The sequence below is a fragment of the Anoplopoma fimbria genome, chromosome 11, assembly GCF_027596085.1.
Source record: "Anoplopoma fimbria isolate UVic2021 breed Golden Eagle Sablefish chromosome 11, Afim_UVic_2022, whole genome shotgun sequence".
NCBI classification, from domain to species: Eukaryota; Metazoa; Chordata; class Actinopteri; order Perciformes; family Anoplopomatidae; genus Anoplopoma; species Anoplopoma fimbria.
Window position 1 is genome coordinate 635,997 of NC_072459.1, and position 18,392 is coordinate 654,388.

Consider the following 18,392-nt stretch of genomic DNA (forward strand, 5'->3'; position numbering starts at 1 on the left):
AGATTAATAAATAATCCAAATTACATATTTTACTCCAAACGGCTCAGACGTTAGCAAGCTAACATTAGCTTTGTCAGTTAGCTACACAACCAACCAGATCTCACAGAGATTTATGAGATCCGTGTCAATGGATCCTTTTTTTCCAGGTTCAACAGAAATACGGGACTTTCACCCAGGAGACCCGTTCGTGTCAGTACGTAAGTTATGTCATGTTAGAAATGTTCTTATTTTTACACAAACCACAATCACATTTCGTTGTTAACAGTCTGATTAGCAACTTGTGAATAAAAAAATGATTTCTGCATTTGAGTGCAGATAAATACATAAAAAAATCTGATGAGAATTGTAATGATATGTAATATACTACTGACTGTAAGTCGCTTTGGATAAAAGCGTCTGCTAAATGACTGTAATGTAATGTAATGTAATGTAACTCCAAACACAAAGCTCTTGTTGCTTCATGCTTCACCGACACACAGTCAAGGAAAGGTTTCCTGAACGTGAACTTTGAACTTCTGAAGAACTTTATTCTTTCTGCAGCTTTGAGCTTTGCAGACGAGGAAAAGCTCTGAATGTGAATCCACAATGTCTTTAAAAACATACAAAATAAGAATCATAAAACGTCTGCACACCGACCATCTGACTTTACTTTAGTGAACTTAATGCATCAGAACTGCTCTTTATTGGATGTTTGTTCCAGTCAATCAGGTAAAAGCACAGAGGACCAGATGGTTCCACATGGAGGCAGAAACCTTCAGATCTGAAGACGAGGTCTGATGAAGCTCTATCAGCTGCTCTGTAAACGTTGCTCTGACTACAAACAATGAATCTGATGAAGCTCTTCATGTCTCTAATGAATGAGAGAACGTGTGTTTGATCCTGAAAGCATCGGTTCTGTGAGCGGACATCAGCAGCTGCTTCACTTTCATGCAGCTAAAGTTACGTAAGTCGTGTTTCTCGTCTCCGGTTTGGACTTTAACTCTGAATGAAGTCAATGTTTGCCGGCTGCATTCCTTCTATTGTCCTCCATTAACGTTTGATATTTACTCAGTGAACCCGTGACCATGAGGAGCCTCTTTATGTCCTCTTGTTCCACACACACCCTCACAGCTCAACCCGATCAACCCTAACCCCATCCTCGTTCTAAAGAAGCCCGTTTAGATCAGAGTGAAACAGTGAATGTGGTCCGACCGGTTCCTCCACCGGTTCCTGCACCCTGAAGCCGACCTCCTGGCCTCCTGGTTTACTGCAGAGAGCCAAACATCACTCAGCAGTCTGTCACAGTAATCCTCCTCTGCAGGACCAACAGGTCTCTACACAAACTTCACCCAGAACCAAAAGTTATACGGTTCTGCATGAGCGACTGGAACACAGAACCTGTTTATTACTAATATCTAGAGCGGAACACTCACACAGCGATGACGGATCGTTTGTTTTATTGGAACGTTTCAGGGTCACGTAACACGAACACATGGAGTCACGCAGAGAAACGCTTTGAAACACTGCGGCTGGAAAAACTATGAAGCAGCGAAGCTTTATGAATAGAGCAAAGTGTTAAAAAGAACTGCTGTGACAATATAATAATATAATATTTATATATTTATGTTAACATTTAAGAATTGATCATTTTTCTAGAGTAAAACTTATCTACAAAAGAACCTTTAGCGTTCCTTTAAGGTTGAGTTAAAGTAAAATACAACGACAGTGTACTCAGATCTTCTACTTCAGTAAAAGTACAAACGTTTTAGCATCAAAATAAGTACCAAAAGTAAAAGCACTCATGATGCAATATAATGTGTATTTATTACTGTATTATTATTGGTGCATTCATGTGTTCATCACTTTAATGTTACAGCTGGTAAAGGTGGAGTTCATTTTAATGACTTTATATAATCAATAATACATCATTATTTATTGGTTGGTTATGTTTTGTTTAAATAATCTGAGTCTGTAAAGTATCTAAAGCAGTCAGATTAATGTAGTACAGTAAAAAGTATATAATATTTACCTCCTGGCATATGTCATGGAGAGAAAACTAAATGAATGCACACACATTAGTAATTAATGTTTCAAATAAAAAACTTCTTAAATGTTGATAATATGAACTGATAATAATGTCACATGTTTAAATAGATCATCATAAATCTTCAGAATCAAATCCTCGTTAAGGAGTCTTTGATAAATGTTCAGTTTTCTGTTTGACATATTATTTAATCTCTTTTATTCCACCAGACCTCGGGGCTAGTTGCTCTCGTTCACGTTTTACACAACAAATTGTCTTTAGAGAATAACTGAGGAGATTTATTGCGTATTAATTACTGACACAAAGCTGCAGGGCGTTTTCTAACCGCCGGCTGTTGGAGCGCCGCCAGCTTCAAACACCTTGCATGAAGAGAAGAAGAAACGAGATGATGAGGTTTGATTAGAAGGAACGCAGAATAAAAGAATCTGGAACGGTTACATTCAGGTTCTTTGTATTCTTTGTTTCTTCCTCGTTCTCCTCCAAATACATCCCATAATAAACTTTATAGGCGTTTATCTTCAACCTTTACAAAACATCTTTTATTGGCAACCACTGCTGACATTTATTAGGCTTCTACTGACGTCTCTATTTTAGACAACTACAGTCATCACAGTGGGACCAATCAGAATCCATCTCAGTATTTATTATTTATTAGACTTTTAGAGTTATAAAGTGGTGGAAGAAGTGCTTAGACTTTTACATAAGTAAAAGTACAAATACCACGATGTACAAATACTCTGTTGCAAGTAAAAGTTCTGCATCCCTAAAAGTATTATCAACAGAGCGTTCTCTCCTCAACATCATAACAGAACTATAACTAATCTCTACTCGTTAGTGATCTTCAACCTGTTTGCTATGCTAACGTAACACAAAATCAGTCTATTGTGTTCATTTAACATCATGTTTGACCTGAAATGCCGAAATTCACACTAGTGACACTGCAAACTCTAAACAGCTAGTTGGGGCCCTTGGTGCTGCTAACAGTTAGCTTCATTGGTGCTGCTAACAGTTAGCTTCATTGGTGCTGCTAACAGTTAGCTTCATTGGTGCTGCTAACAGTTAGCTTCATTGGTACTGCTAACAGTTAGCTTCATTGGTGCTGCTAACAGTTAGCTTCATTGGTGCTGCTAACAGTTAGCTTCATTGGTGCTGCTAACAGTTAGCTTCATTGGTGCTGCTAACAGTTAGCTTCATTGGTGCTGCTAACAGTTAGCTTCATTGGTGCTGCTAACAGTTAGCTTCATTGGTGCTGCTAACAGTTAGCTTCATTGGTGCTGCTAACAGTTAGCTTCTTGGTGCTGCTAACAGTTAGCTTCTTGGTGCTGCTAACAGTTAGCTTCATTGGTGCTGCTAACAGTTAGCTTCTTGGTAAGCTTCATTGGTGCTGCTAACAGTTAGCTTCATTGGTGCTGCTAACAGTTAGCTTCATTGGTGCTGCTAACAGTTAGCTTCTTGGTGCTGCTAACAGTTAGCTTCTTGGTGCTGCTAACAGTTAGCTTCTTGGTGCTGCTAACAGTTAGCTTCTTGGTGCTGCTAACAGTTAGCTTCATTGGTGCTGCTAACAGTTAGCTTCATGCTACGCAGACTCCCCTTGAGTTATGGGGTCACTGAACGGGACATTTGTTTTACTGCTACCGTGTGAGCTCAGCCTCCCTCTTTCATTCCTTCAAACACCTTCTCTAAAAGGTCGGCGTTGAGATATTTGTTCATATCTAAAAACCTGTTGATATCCAAGTCCTTCATGATGTTTAACAGTAGGAGTGTTTCTCCTTCTTTTCTTCTGGACATGCATCTCTACTCCAGCTTTACAAACTGTTGGTTTGTGTTCAACACACAGAGCTGCTGGTAAACAGGAAGGAGACGTAGAAACCTCTATTATCTATATTGTCATATTCTGATAATAGCGGGATATTAGTGTGCATGTAAACGTAGTCATTGATTAATGACTGACTGCAGCTTGTTGATGATGTTGGTGCTGATCTTCCAGGTTTCTGATCCAGCAGTCAAAGAGCTGTGATAAAACCTTGTTAGCAGAAAAGCAATATCAGGGGTTTCCACTCTGCTGCAGGATGCTTATGGACCATAAGGGCCCTAAAGATTAAAACATTGATAATGAACTCTATATCGGCCAGAACTAGTGAGTGTTAAATGTTCATATGTTCTTATATGTTGTATAAACCTAAATAGCCTGTGGACATTGAAAACATATTATGTTCATTTTATGTTTATCCAAATTAGGAAAAGTCATTAATTAGTTATTATGCTTCACTAAATAATTCCATAAATAAGTCATAAAAGAAAGAAAAAAAGCCAAACACTTATTTAGAGATATTCGGTTAGAACACTGAATGGGGTCAAATTAACCCCGAGAATAAAAAGAGGGTTAAACACAAACATTTAGTTACAGTTCTCATGTTTGCCACATGAGGGCGGTCTTCACCTTCAGTTTGTTTACCTGCTTTAACTGCAGTCTCAAGTTTTGTTGGGGAAAAATCTCAGATCTCATGAACTCCTGATGTTTTGTCAAAACTAAACTGGAACCTGAGCAGGATTCCTTTTATACAGTAGAAGATAAGGTTCTCTCTCTCTCTTCTATTTCTTTTGCCGTTTTCTTCTTCTCTTGTCAAATTAAAACACATGAACCACAAAATCAATGTCAGACTTTTTATTGAAGAACCTCAGACAGCGTTCGATTTGTAGATTATTCTGGTTTTATTCTGTGTTACTGCTGCTGATCACAAGTCGATTTCCTGTACGATGGTCACCACCCGGGTCGTGCTGCTGGAGCTGCTGCTGCAGAAATAGATTTTAGTTTATTTGGGATTTCTTTTATTGTCTTTTACCTGGTTTCTTTGTCACACATTTTTATTCCCACATAAACATGTAACTTTTAGAAACAGAAGATAAAGCTGATCAACATGCTATACTATATGACCCGTTATCATTTATATCTTAACAATATTCAGTATTAAATCATATTGCTTCTCCCTCCACTCACCTCTCTCCGTCCAGCAGCCTCCTGTACTCGGCGATCTCCAGCTCCAGTCTGGTCTTGATGTCCAGCAGGTTGGCGTACATGACCTTCTGGTTCTCCAGGTTGTTCCTCAGCTGGGCCAGCTGCTCCTCCAGAGCCTCCACCTGCCTCTGGTAACCCGCCAGCATGTTGGCGTAGCGGTTCCTGGTCTCAGCCAGAAGAGCCTCGGCAGCTCCTTTCTGCTCAGGAGGAAGAGGAGGACAGTCGGGTCAGCTGTGTTCAACAGTTACTGTCAGGTTGACTTTACAGTAAGACGACCCTTTAGTACTTAACACAGTACATGTTTCAGCTGAAGCTCTGGATAAACCATTTCCTCCACTTAAACTCATGATAATACCTTCCAACAAAGCACAAGGCCTGGTGGCTTCCCCAGTTAAGTCAACCTATATCATCCCTGTTTTTCAGAATGATACATAACTGATAGAAAATGTTAAACCTCACCACATTAGAACACTGCCAACATTACACCAACCGACAAAGATCCCACCCTTCCATCTTTAATCAACACAGAACTTTGTTGAACCGTCTTCTTACGGAGGTCCTGGTCCGCTGCACGCAGAATACACAGTATGTAGATTGATGCATGTAATGTGCAACCAGTTAGGAAGTTCACAAGTACAAGTTCAGCCAGGAACCTTTCAGCCGTACGCCTTCAGATAAAAGAAACAGCTGAGTTGGAAGAGCTGCAGGTTCTCTGTCAGCAAAAAACTCAAATTTGTTGTGTTCACATACTTGGCCAATTAAGCTGATTCTGATACTGAAACGATAATAGTGCTTTTCGATACAGAAAGAACTTTAGATCCAAGCAATCGGAAAATGTGGGTTCCAGGTCATTTATCAACTGAGTCAAGATACTGTACTACAGTAATACTGCAGTTCACGGGTTAAGATCCTCAAATTACACACCGCAAAGGGGGACGAGATAAGGATATTCACTCTTTCCTGTCTTCTGTCCACCAGAACAATCACATAAAGGGTGTCCAATGTAACAGAGTAAACAATAAAATACATTTATACGCATATGACGTCTTATTCTACTAACATAACAATTAAATACATTTATACGCAGATGACGTCTTATTCTACTTACATTACAACAAAACATTACAAAACATATGAATGAATAAACCAATCTCACTCGCTGGAAGAAATGCTGTTTTGTAATGGATATTTAGTGGATTCAGTGATTCGTCACCTTGCTGATCTGAGCCTGCAGTTTGATCTCCAGAGTCTGAAGAGTTCTTCTGACCTCTCCGATCTCAGTCTTGGACGTCTGCAGGGTCTCAGTTCTTGAAGCTACCTCTTTGTTCAGCTCGGCCGACTGTGAGGATCAACAATCAATGATGTTATTGATCAAATATCAGGATATCAGACAACAGCCTGATGTACATGTATCTCAAACACCAGATTAAGGACAGGAAACAGGACTTTGTGGTCTCACCTTGGCCTGGAACCAGACCTCCAGGTCTCTGCGGTTCTTGGTGGCGACGGTCTCGTAGTGTTCTCTGATTCCGGCCATGACGACGGACAAGTCCTCCTGAGGAGCGGCGTCCACCTCCACGTTCACCTGACCTCCCACCTGGGCCCGCATGGCCAGCAGGTCCTGCAGGAAGATGCCGGTTAAACTTCTGCCTTTTGATCTTTTTATTTATTTCATGAGCAGGTTCAGTGGTCTCACCTCCTCGTGGTTCCTCTTCAGCTGGAGCAGCTCTTCCCTCAGACCCTCCACCTGCATCTTAAGGCTGGACCGGTTCAAGGTCAGCTCTTGGCAGACCCTCTTCAGCCCGGCAATGTCGGCCTCCACCGACTGAAGCATGGACAGCTCGTTATCGTACCTGCAAAAAAACCATAAGGATGAGTTCCAGAAACTTGATTGGGAAGTAATGTCGACAAAAAAACAACTATTTTATGGTGCAGTCACCACGTACTTGAGTTTGAAGTCGTCGGTGGCAAGCTGGGCGTTGTCGATTGAGAGAACGAGGGCGGCGTTTCCACAAACAGCGAAGGAGATCTGAGCAGGAAGGAAGAGGAAAAACAGCAGGTTGACTAAAAGGCGTCATAGACTTAATTCAGCTTTCTTTGGTTTGTAAAACAAAGAAAGTTGAGAAATAACGTTCAAGTATCACGGCAGGTTGTGAAAAAGTCACAAGGTGCAATTTATTGGTTTCTTGTACATGGACAAGATTGTCTGTTTTTTTTCTGTCTACCTTTAGGATGAAAACTATGCAAACGGAAGTCAATAAGGATCCTTTTTGGTGGTGGACACATTAATTTAACACATCCACGTGACGAGTGACGTAGTGGAAAATATCAATAAGACTACTTATGGAGGCAGGAGGGGAGGCGGACGGGTCCAACAAACCCAGGACTTTCTGCTACGAGACAGGTTTTTCGACACCACATTGTGGTTTTGTTGTTGTGGTGTCGTTACCTTATCCTAACATAAGTTTTGTATGATAATGTCTTCCCAAAAAATAAGTTGTTAAGAACGAAGACAAAATAAACTCATTGCATGAAGTTCTGTTACCTTGTGGATCCACAAACCGGCAATTTATTACCGTGTCCCAGTTTTGACTCATTCCATGATTATGTTATTTCTTTCTCGTTCTGGTTTTTATTTATAAGTATGTAATATCTGCCAAATTATCTGATTATGCTACATTGGGTTCCTGTTTTCTGTATAAATGTAAGTTTTGTGTAAATGAACTTTAATGTACAGACTGCAACAACTTTTAAATAGTTAACAAGTTATTTACTCTTTCCTCATAATTTGTTGCGTTGCGACACAAAGCACAATGTTTATGCAGACGTGGATTTGAGGACCTTTTAATGCCCGCAAAGGCTCAAACCTCCACTGATGTAAAAGTATTTGAGTAATGAGGTGACAATTGGTGAGATACACTAAATAAAGATCAGTTAATGACATGAATCTAAACCGAACAGCTAAAACGTACAATTAAATTAAATAAAAATCATAATGAAAAACTTTATAAGTTGAAAAAACAGTAAAGGTCCTATTACCAAAAATCATTGAAACTATGACTTAAAACTTAAACTTGTAAAATGTGAAAAAAAACTATGTTTTATTAAACATTACCTTAAAAACGTATAACTTATAAAGCTTAAAAATAACCATAAGTTATGCACTATCTAAATAACCAAAAAACGAAAAGTATTTTTGTCTAAATTAAAACTTAAAAAAACTCCAATCAGAACAAATTAAGTTGTCATACTTAAAAACCTTAAAACTCTAAATTAAAGCTTATTTATTAACTTATAACTTTACAAAAAAGCGTAATCTTTAAACTAATACAGAAATTAAGATTGTGAAAAATTATTAAACTTAAAACTCAATAATCCCCAAAATAAAACATCATTCAGCTTTGTTTTTCTCGTTTCATTACACTCAAACATTCTGAACACATATTTACTGAAGGAAGCTGGACAAACGTACATATTTACATATTAACAGTCACATGTTAAGCCGCCTGATGTTTACACAAAACAGTAAAACTCTTATTTTACAATCTCAAAATGTCTTCATGTTTTCATTGTCAGAGAATTAAATGCTTCTATTATGTAATGTCTGTCCATTATTGAGCTGTAAAAATCACATTTTCTTCAGGTACTTTTCTAGAAAACTCTCTGTAGTCTCCTGTATCAGACCAAAAAAGCAAATGTCTACAGTACAATCAATAAAAATATAACAATTGAAGTTATTTTGTACTTTATACTTTCACTTATTTATAGGAAAATAACTTTAAGGATTTAATTCAAGAGTCAAATATTACTGGATACAATGATTTTTGTTAAACCATACTTGTATACTCTGGCAGGTATGTCAGAATTCCTTTAATTTATTATTTACAAACACAAGTCACACTTTTAAGATTGTAACCCTTAAAAGTGTGAACCAGCCATCAACAAAATGTCACATTTCGTTAAAAAATAAGTATGTCATTTACCGGTACATTGTCAACTCAAATTGAACCCCAGTACATCTGATTGATTGGTTGAACAAACCCTAGAAGCCTAAGTAGACTTTGTATAAGCTGCAGGTGTTCTGTCTTTCTGTCCTCACCTTGTCCTGCAGGTCACTGATGGAGACCTTGAATGCGGTGCAGTCGTGGCCCTCAGGTCTGGTCTTGCTCTCCAGGAACTGTCTGATCTTCATCTCCAGCTCTCCGTTGGCCTTCTCCAGGCTGCGCACCTTGTTCAGGTAGGTGGCCAAGCGGTCGTTGAGGTTCTGCATGGTGGCCTTCTCGCTGACGGACACGTCGACGGCATCGGACAGGTTGAAGGCACCGCCGGCACCGGAGGAGGAGAAGGAGGCCTTGGAGACCCGAACTCCAGACCCTCCAGCTCCTCCGTACACGCTGCCGGCCCCCGAGCTGCCGAGCCGCCGGGAGGAGGAGGAGGACATGGAGGGGGCCATCATGGTGGAGCCTCTCATGGAGGAGGACATGTAGCTGCTGCGGTTGGAGAAGGAGGTCATGGCTGAGGGTCGGCTGGTCGTCGGCTCTGAGCAGAGAGTGAAGAGCTGTTCGGACGGCGGCTCCTTATATCCCTCGAAATCCCCGACCACAAACAAACAGCAGAGAACAAATAGAGCAGGTTTGGTTCAGCAGGTCAGGTGGGTTTACAGCCGGCACCTTCTCAGCTTCCTGACCATCCAATAAAACTACCCAGTGCTTCACAAGGAAGATGTCTGGTAAAAGACAAAACCACATCAAAAAAGGCTTATTTTATATTTTGTTTTTACTGGAATAATTGTCTCATGACCCATGAGGTCTATCTAGAGACCCCTTTTGGGGTCCTGACCCCATGTTTTGGACCAGTTTGTTAGAGGACTTGAAGATGGCTGTGGCTTAGTGAATATAACGAGTTTAAATCAGAGAGTTGGCTGTTTCTTCTGTATACATGTGCAACATTAAAACTTTCTTTTTCGCCATTTTGCTTTTCTTTTTCGCCATTTTGCTTTTCATTTAAAAAAATTTTTTTAACACATTTGTTTTGTTGTGTGTGTTTATTTTGTCCAATTATTCCTTCTTTATGTTTATAAGTGTTGTTATTTACATATTCTTTAAATTCGTATTATTATTATTATGTTTTTCTCTCTCTTTATGACGGTTGTCACAAGTAGTCATTACTTCTTTATTCTCTGAACTGATGGCCTTTAACTCTTTCCGCCTGAGGGGTTTACTAATGAACTAGTTCAACAGAGTCAGGCTTTCTTTGCATTAGCTGTCTCAACAAACCCAAATCCCCAATCAGAAATAAAGAGTATCACATGTGCGGTTATCAACTGTCTTTGTTAACTTTTCTTCATCACGCTGTGATTCCCATTAAAGGGGGCGTTGGGAGCCATCTGATGCTTCTAGCCTACAATAAGACCCCCATGCATGCTTCCTTCTTTAACCACAACCTCTCCAGCCCTCCACTGGCTGCTCAGAGCCTCCCATCATCATCAGCTGTTGCTCTCCAACCAATGATCCAATGGCTCCAATCCACAAAGACAGCTGAGTGGTAGAGGTTTGATGAGAACTTAGACTGATGGGACTGTCTGTTGAAAACTAAAAACACCATCCTAGTGAACATCACAGCTGAGCAATTTTGTGATGGAGGCATCCAGCCCTGAACCATTGGCCTACGGTCCAAACCATTGAGTAATTAAAGTCCAGCTGCTCAGAGGAGAACTTTGGCGTTGGCGACTTGTTGCAGCAGATTTAAACGTTATATTCAAGGACTGTATGTAACTCTGACACATGTCCCATAAAGAAAGAAACGTGGAAATCACTTTAGTTTGTGTCCAAATCAACAGGAAATATAGTTCCATTCATTGAATATAATTCATTTTAAATACCAATAGATTAATTAATGCTATAATCTGTGTTATACTAGCTGTGCAGCATTCAGTATCCTGACTTTGATTTCCTGCATCACAAACTGAATGAATAGTTTCCTGTAGCAACGTGATGGAACAGTTAGTGCTGCTGTAATGTCACAGCTTTGTTTGGTCGCATCGCTAACATTCAGCTTGTTACGCCCACTGACTCAACTCTGGCCTCCTTTAGGTGGGGAGGTTTATTAGTAACCAGTCTGGGTAGTTTGTGGGGAGGTTTATTAGTAACCAGTCTGGGTAGTTTGTGGGGAGGTTTATTAGTAACCAGTCTGGGTAGTTTGTGGGGAGGTTTATTAGTTCTCTAACATTTAAGTTGTTGGTTCTGTTTTCTCCTGTTTTCTTAACAGATAGGGAGTTCAGTATTGTGTTTTGTTTCTGTAGGAAAGTTGAGTTTCTTATTTTGTAGATAGTGTGGGGTTAGGGTTGTTCATTATTTTGGCCTTAAAGACCCTGACGTCATTACTTTCAAATACAACAGCGTATTGTAGTACTTCATAAAATAAAAGGTCTTAAGTGATACCACACGCACTCAAACGGACACAAATTTGTTGGAAAACGCTGCTGCTTCCTCATCATACAAATATCAGATCTGATTCTCTTTATTGAAGATGAATATGTTGGTGTGAAATAGGAACACATGAACCACAGAAAAAAAGTCTGAATTCATTTTTTTATTGAACAACTTAACTTTATTGACAGACTCAGTTTACAGCATTTGGTTCTGGTTTGAATCTGGTCTAACTGCTCTGGATCACGTTTCCAGATTCATCGACTTCCTGCACGATGGTCACCACCCTGCTGGTCTTGGTGGTGGTGGTGGTGGTGGTGGTGCTGGTGGTGCTGCAGGACGGGAAATACATCATTTATTATTATTCATAATTATTTACTTATTTATTTTCTGTCTGATGAGACTCAAACTGATGGTTTTTATTGTTATAGTGACATTCAAAAAACTAGATAAAAATGATTTTACTCTGAAATATTTAATAATTTATGTTTTTGTGATCTGATTTGGAGTTTAACAAAATAAATGCATATTTTTCTTCCTTGTGTATGAATTATGATACAAAATCACAATATTCATTAGTCATTTTAGCCATGCTAGCAGCTATGGATGTTAATGACCACTTTGGTCTAGACTGAAACTTCTCAACTATTATGGGATGGATTGTGATTCATGTTCCTCTCAGGATGAACCGTAATAACTTTATTGATCCTCTGACTTTTTCATCATCAGGTCAACATGTTAATGTGTCCAACACTTTATGACCAAATGACCTGCAGAACTAAAGACATTCAATCAGCTGGACTGTGATGTTCACTGATGGTTAGCTAACGTTAGCATGCTAACAGGCTAAGCTAATCAGGTTTGTGATTTTACACAAACATGTATGAAAAGGGTCTTCTCCCTCCACTCACCTCTCTCCGCCAGCAGCCTCCTGTACTCGGCGATCTCCAGCTCCAGTCTGGTCTTGATGTCCAGCAGGTCGGTGTACATGACCTTCTGGTTCTCCAGGTTGTTCCTCAGCTGGGCCAGCTGCTCCTCCAGAGCCTCCACCTGCCTCTGGTAACCCGCCAGCATGTTGGCGTAGCGGTTCCTGGTCTCAGCCAGAAGATCCTCGGCAGCTCCTTTCTGCTCAGAATAAAGAATAAAGTTCAAACTTCATGATCTAAAGTCATGCAAGCATTCTAACTTCTCTTCTTTCGTCTTCTCTATAATATAAATAAACATATATTCATTTTTATTACGATTAATGACTCGATGAAGTTGATGTATTTAGTGGATTCAGTGATTCGTCACCTTGCTGATCCAAGCCTGCAGTTTGATCTCCAGAGTCTGAAGAGTTCTTCTGACCTCTCCGATCTCAGTCTTGGACGTCTGCAGGGTCTCAGTTCTTGAAGCTACCTCTTTGTTCAGCTCGGCCGACTGTGAGGATCAACAATCAATGATGTTATTGATCAAATATCAGGATATCAGACAACAGCCTGATGTACATGTATCTCAAACACCAGATTAAGGACAGGAAACAGGACTTTGTGGTCTCACCTTGGCCTGGAACCAGACCTCCAGGTCTCTGCGGTTCTTGGTGGCGACGGTCTCGTAGTGTTCTCTGATTCCGGCCATGACGACGGACAAGTCCTCCTGAGGAGCGGCGTCCACCTCCACGTTCACCTGACCTCCCACCTGGGCCCGCATGGCCAGCAGGTCCTGCAGGAAGATGCCGGTTAAACTTCTGCCTTTTGATCTTTTTATTTATTTCATGAGCAGGTTCAGTGGTCTCACCTCCTCGTGGTTCCTCTTCAGCTGGAGCAGCTCTTCCCTCAGACCCTCCACCTGCATCTCCAGGTCAGATCGGCTCAGGGTCAGTTCTTGGAAGACCCTCTTCAGTCCGGCGATGTCGGCCTCCACCGACTGACGCATGGCCAGCTCGTTATCGAACCTAAATAAAAACACGAGGATGAGTTCCAGAAACTTACCTGAATGTGGACATGATTGTGAAGAACCTGCTCACAGACCGACAGATTTAATCAGACTATTTTATGTTTCCATCTACGGTTCCATGTTGAAGGAAACACACAAGTCTCACACTCACTTGAGTTTGAAGTCATCGGTGGCCAGCTGGGCGTTGTCGATTGCGAGGACGAGGGCGGCGTTTCCACGAGCAGCGTAGTTGATCTGAAAAGTTCAAAAAGTTACAGAAACGTACAACTTAAAACATACAAAACATACAAAAATCCTTAAAACTTAAAAGTAAAGGGAAAAAAAACATATAAATTCATCTAAAACTAAAACCTTTATATAAAAAAAGTCATGAAAGTAGTAAAACCAATAAAAACTGAAAACCTTAAAAGGCTTTCAAAAAAGTTATGAATCTTAAATAACCTAAAACCCAAAAACATTCTTAGGAATCCAACATTGTTTAACTTATTCTTACAAAAACTAAAAGTAAGGACCTTAAAATGCTGAATAATTAGTAATGTTAAAGATGTAAAATGTATTTAAATGTATTATTTGTACAGAAACAGTCAGCTTTGTTTCTCAGGTGACATCACAGTCAGGTGACATCACACCTGTTACCTGTCCACACCTGACACCCCCACCTCCAGCTGAGGCCGATATTCAAGTATTTTCACTTTTTAGCTGAGGACACTAGGATTTTGAATGCAGCACTTTAACTTGTGATGGAATATTTTTTATCATTTGTGCATTTGTAGTTTCACTGATCACCTCGGCCGTAACATGACATCTGTTTTTTTATCTAGACAGATAAAGATAATAATGTGATTTTCTCCGTACTGCTTGGAACCTTATTCTCTATTTATTCAAATTGTGAATTTATAGACAACAAACAATTTATAGACAATAAACAAAAATAGCTGAATCAGCCTTAAAAACTCAACATGTGTAGTATGAATGTAACTGTTGTATCCTCAAAGTAATGCCCTAGTACATCTGATTGATTGGTTGAACAAACCCTAGAAGCCTAAGTAGACTTTGTATAAGCTGCAGGTGTTCTGTCTTTCTGTCCTCACCTTGTCCTGCAGGTCTTTGATGGTGACCTTGAATGCGGTGCAGTCGTGGCCCTCAGGTCTGGTCTTGCTCTCCAGGAACTGTCTGATCTTCATCTCCAGCTCTCCGTTGGCCTTCTCCAGGCTGCGCACCTTGTTCAGGTAGGTGGCCAAGCGGTCGTTGAGGTTCTGCATGGTGGCCTTCTCGCTGACGGACACGTCGACGGCATCGGACAGGTTGAAGGCACCGCCGGCACCGGAGGAGGAGAAGGAGGCCTTGGAGACCCGGACTCCAGACCCTCCAGCTCCTCCGTACACGCTGCCGGCCCCCGAGCTGCCGAGCCGCCGGGAGGAGGAGGAGGACATGGAGGGGGCCATCATGGTGGAGCCTCTCATGGAGGAGGACATGTAGCTGCTGCGGTTGGAGAAGGAGGTCATGGCTGAGGGTCGGCTGGTCGTCGGCTCTGAGCAGAGAGTGAAGAGCTGTTCGGACGGCGGCTCCTTATATACCTCAAAATGAGGCTGGGGGTGTGGTGCTGGTCAGGCAGGTAGGGTGGCCAAAGATGCCACGTAGGTTGCGGTGCAGCCCAGAGGCCAGGAGAGCAAACTGGTCCAAGCTGCTCCCTGTCCATCAAGAGAAGCTCCAGGGCCACTGGGCGGGGTCTCAGAGGGGCCCAACAGTTGGTTGTACCAGATGGTCTGGTTCTGTCAGTCCCTTTAGAGCCCCGAGGACCAGAAATCCAGTCTGACCACAAACGCCTCACAAGTTAAATAGTTATTTTATGGGCCCAGAGCAACATTTTGAATTGTGATCCTTTAACCTCAAGGTTTTTATGTTGTTTACATCATCACCTTCCCTATGTGCTTCTAAAGGTCAACTCCATGCCTTTACATGAAAACATAATTAATATGCAACTAAAATTAGCTCAGCAAATGATTTACCCAACTAAATATAATCATAATAAATAATGCCAAAATATGAAGCGTTGAAAGTCCACAGGTCCACAATGTTCCATTCAATCATCCAATCAAAAAAGAAGAAAAAACTTAGCCTCCTTAAAAAAAGAGAGGGCAGATGTTGCTTTACTCCAGGAGACCCTTAAAGTAGACTGGGTAGGTTAGGTGTATTCTGCATCTCATTCCACCAGAAGTAGAGGAGTTGCGATCATTAGGAAATACCTTTTTTTTATTGAGACAGTACAGTCCGCCCCAAACGGGGGCTATGTTTTGATCCAAGGTTATCTATATGGACACAATATTGTTATTTTGAATGTATATGTCCCACCTATCTCACCACCAAACTTTATTACCAGGCTTGAGGATTTGACCCCTCAGCAAAGACTTAACACTCTACTCAAATCCCCATAACTCTTATTCTAGGCTACTTCCTTTTTCCACGTGCTTCAGCAGCCTCAGTTTTAAATTGTAGGATTGGATCAATTCACATTTTAGACCACGCCCCAATTACTCTCAATTTAACTTTACAAAGCCCGGTACACACCTTTAGATGGCAATGTAATAAAACAGTTTTATCGGACCCAGAATTCTGCAGCTACTTCAGGAAAGATCTTTTTATGTTTTTGGAAATTAATGAAAATGGCTCTGTAAATCCCTCTACACTCTGGGAAACTACCAAAGCATAATAGAGGGTTAATAATTTCATTTTGTAGTAGAAAGAAGAATAAAATTATATCTGAACAGAAAAACTTGGAGGCAGAATTAGTCATTTCTGAACAGATGCACAAACAATATTCAACTAAAGAAAACTACAAAAAAATGACAGTTGTAAGGGCTGCTCTTAATACTTTAATATCCCAACAGCAGAGAAAGTATTATTTTTTTCAAACAAACACAAAGGTTATATGAATATGGGAACAAACCGGGTAATTCACTTTCAGAACTTTTAAGCAACTAGTACTCATAATTAAGTTTCAAGTCTCAAAAACTCACACGGAAAATGTTTACATCTCAGGACATTAATGCCATATTTATTAATTATTACAAATTTCTGTAAACCTCTCCACAAGCAATGGTTATGGCTTCACATCACTCCGGTTCACTCTTGGGCGTGGCACTCGTCACATTTGTCAACTGGTCACGCTTTTGTTTTGCACTTCCATTGAACCTCATTTTAATGGTATTAACAATGGAAAAATGGAGCATATTGTTTCATTTTATGCAGATGATATACTGCTATTTCTCTGCATCCCATAACAATCAATTCCCGCTGTGCTAGAAACTATCAATGAATTTAGTAGTCTCTCTGGCTGTAAGTCAATGTGGGTAAATCCACTGCGGGGAGGCTTTTTATTTGTCTCACAGCGGCTTTAAATATCTGGGAATCCATATCTCCTACCAACTGGAAGATCTGGTGAAGATGAATCTGTCTCCTATCCTTAAAAAGGTTAATTTGGATTTACTTAGATGATTGCCATTTCCAATTTCCTGGCTGTGACAGATAGCTGTTATTAAAATGTATATACTCCCTAGAATTTTGTTTCTTGTGCAAATGATACCTAAAGAAAATCCAAGTAGTCTTTTTAAAGATCTAAGTTTCTTTGGAAAAAGTAGATGTCCTAAAAATGAGATTAGAGAGACTCCAACTGCCAGTGGTAAATGGTTGTCTAGCAGTATCAAACTTTCAATACTATTCTTGTTCTAAACAATTAAAAAACTTTCATGGGTGGCACAAGACCCTTAATCAATATGGTTAGACCTTGAATCGCCAGGATGCAACTCACTCTCATTATCAGGTGTACCATTCTTAAATAATGTTAACAATTACCAGGCCCTAAGGACAACTTTATTGTGGGTAACATTCTAAGCACATGAAGTAATGTAAGAAGGCATTTTGTCTTTGTATGCATCCATTGTTAATGATCCCAATGTTTTAAAGAGTGGAACACATATGGAATTCAGGTGTTAATGTACCTCTTTCCTCCAGCTGAAGAGGAAAATAAAAATATATATTTACCATAAACTGTTCTCTTTAAGTAATATAAGTACTCACAGCAGCAGAAAGTGTTTCATTACTCCCTGTCAGTGATCTGGTGTTGAGTGCTGTCAGATCACGTGATGGATTGAAGAGCAGGAATGGAGCCTCACCTGACGGGCCGGTTCTGTGTCGGGCTCCTGCCGCCCCCCAACTTATGGACGGTCCTGTCAGTCAACAAAGAGCCCTGAGGACCAGACATCCAGTCGGGCCTCAAATGCCTCACAGCTCCTGTCAGGTTGTTGTAGTACACTGTTGGTAGCTAGGTGATCAATCCGTATGGAATCCAGGTAATCGTGAACCAGGACAGGTGACTTAGTGAAGAGGAGTTAAGTCTGTGTAGGGAGGAAGTCGGTACGCTCATGTGAGAGTGCCCCACTAGCTAACGGCCGCCGATAGTTGGCAGCTGATAACGGCGTCTCGACGGGTCCAAAAGAAAGTCCACACCATGAATGCTGGATAGGGTGTCACAAACCCCCCTGTGCCATAACCTCTCTAGTTTAGGGTACTGCCAAGTGGAGTGTAAAAATTCTCTCCCTTTTCTAGACCACAACTAAAATGAAGGGGAGTTGTATTTGTGCAATGAATATGAATTGATATAGAGCTGATGAACCAAGTAGATTTGACGCCTAAACACTGATCGCTTGTGTTGCTGGACATGAATATGAAAAGACAACTTTTGGTAAGATACCAAACAAACCGTTGTTCGTGCACTGGAGCCAGACGTGAAAGACTTTCTCTGTCAGTTATAAACCGACCAGACATGAGTGACCGGTTTGCCCTTTTGGCCTCGGGGCTGCACCGCAACCCACCTGGCATCTTTGGCCACCCTACCTGCCTGACCAGCACCACACCCCCCCAGCCTCATTTTGAGGTATATAAGGAGCCACCGTCCGAACAGCTCTTCACTCTCTGCTCAGAGCCGACGACC

At 40.8% G+C, this 18,392-nt stretch overlaps 2 protein-coding genes across 3 annotated transcripts; both read right to left on the reverse strand.

Annotated features, from left to right (window-relative positions):
- Positions 1-4,758: 4,758 nt before the first annotated feature.
- On the reverse strand, positions 4,759-9,608 carry LOC129098204 (keratin, type I cytoskeletal 13-like). Its single transcript, XM_054607190.1, has 7 exons — positions 9,139-9,608; positions 6,986-7,068; positions 6,736-6,892; positions 6,499-6,660; positions 6,253-6,378; positions 5,022-5,236; positions 4,759-4,816 (listed from the first exon to the last, which is right to left on the reverse strand). The coding sequence occupies exons 1-7, from the start codon at positions 9,550-9,552 to the stop codon at positions 4,759-4,761; spliced, it is 1,215 nt and encodes a 404-aa protein (XP_054463165.1). The 5' UTR covers positions 9,553-9,608.
- A 2,088-nt stretch (positions 9,609-11,696) lies between these two features.
- LOC129098034 (keratin, type I cytoskeletal 50 kDa-like) lies at positions 11,697-14,922 on the reverse strand. 2 transcript variants are annotated; one of them, XM_054606979.1, is made up of 8 exons: positions 14,494-14,907; positions 13,554-13,636; positions 13,244-13,400; positions 13,007-13,168; positions 12,761-12,886; positions 12,375-12,592; positions 12,166-12,177; positions 11,697-11,799 (listed from the first exon to the last, which is right to left on the reverse strand). In XM_054606979.1, exons 1-8 carry the CDS (start codon positions 14,905-14,907, stop codon positions 11,697-11,699), a joined length of 1,275 nt encoding a protein of 424 aa, XP_054462954.1. The 2 variants fall into 2 exon arrangements, with proteins under 2 accessions (XP_054462954.1, XP_054462955.1); XM_054606980.1 differs by lacking the exon at positions 12,166-12,177 and having other exon boundaries at positions 14,494-14,922.
- Between the last annotated feature and the right edge of the window lie 3,470 nt (positions 14,923-18,392).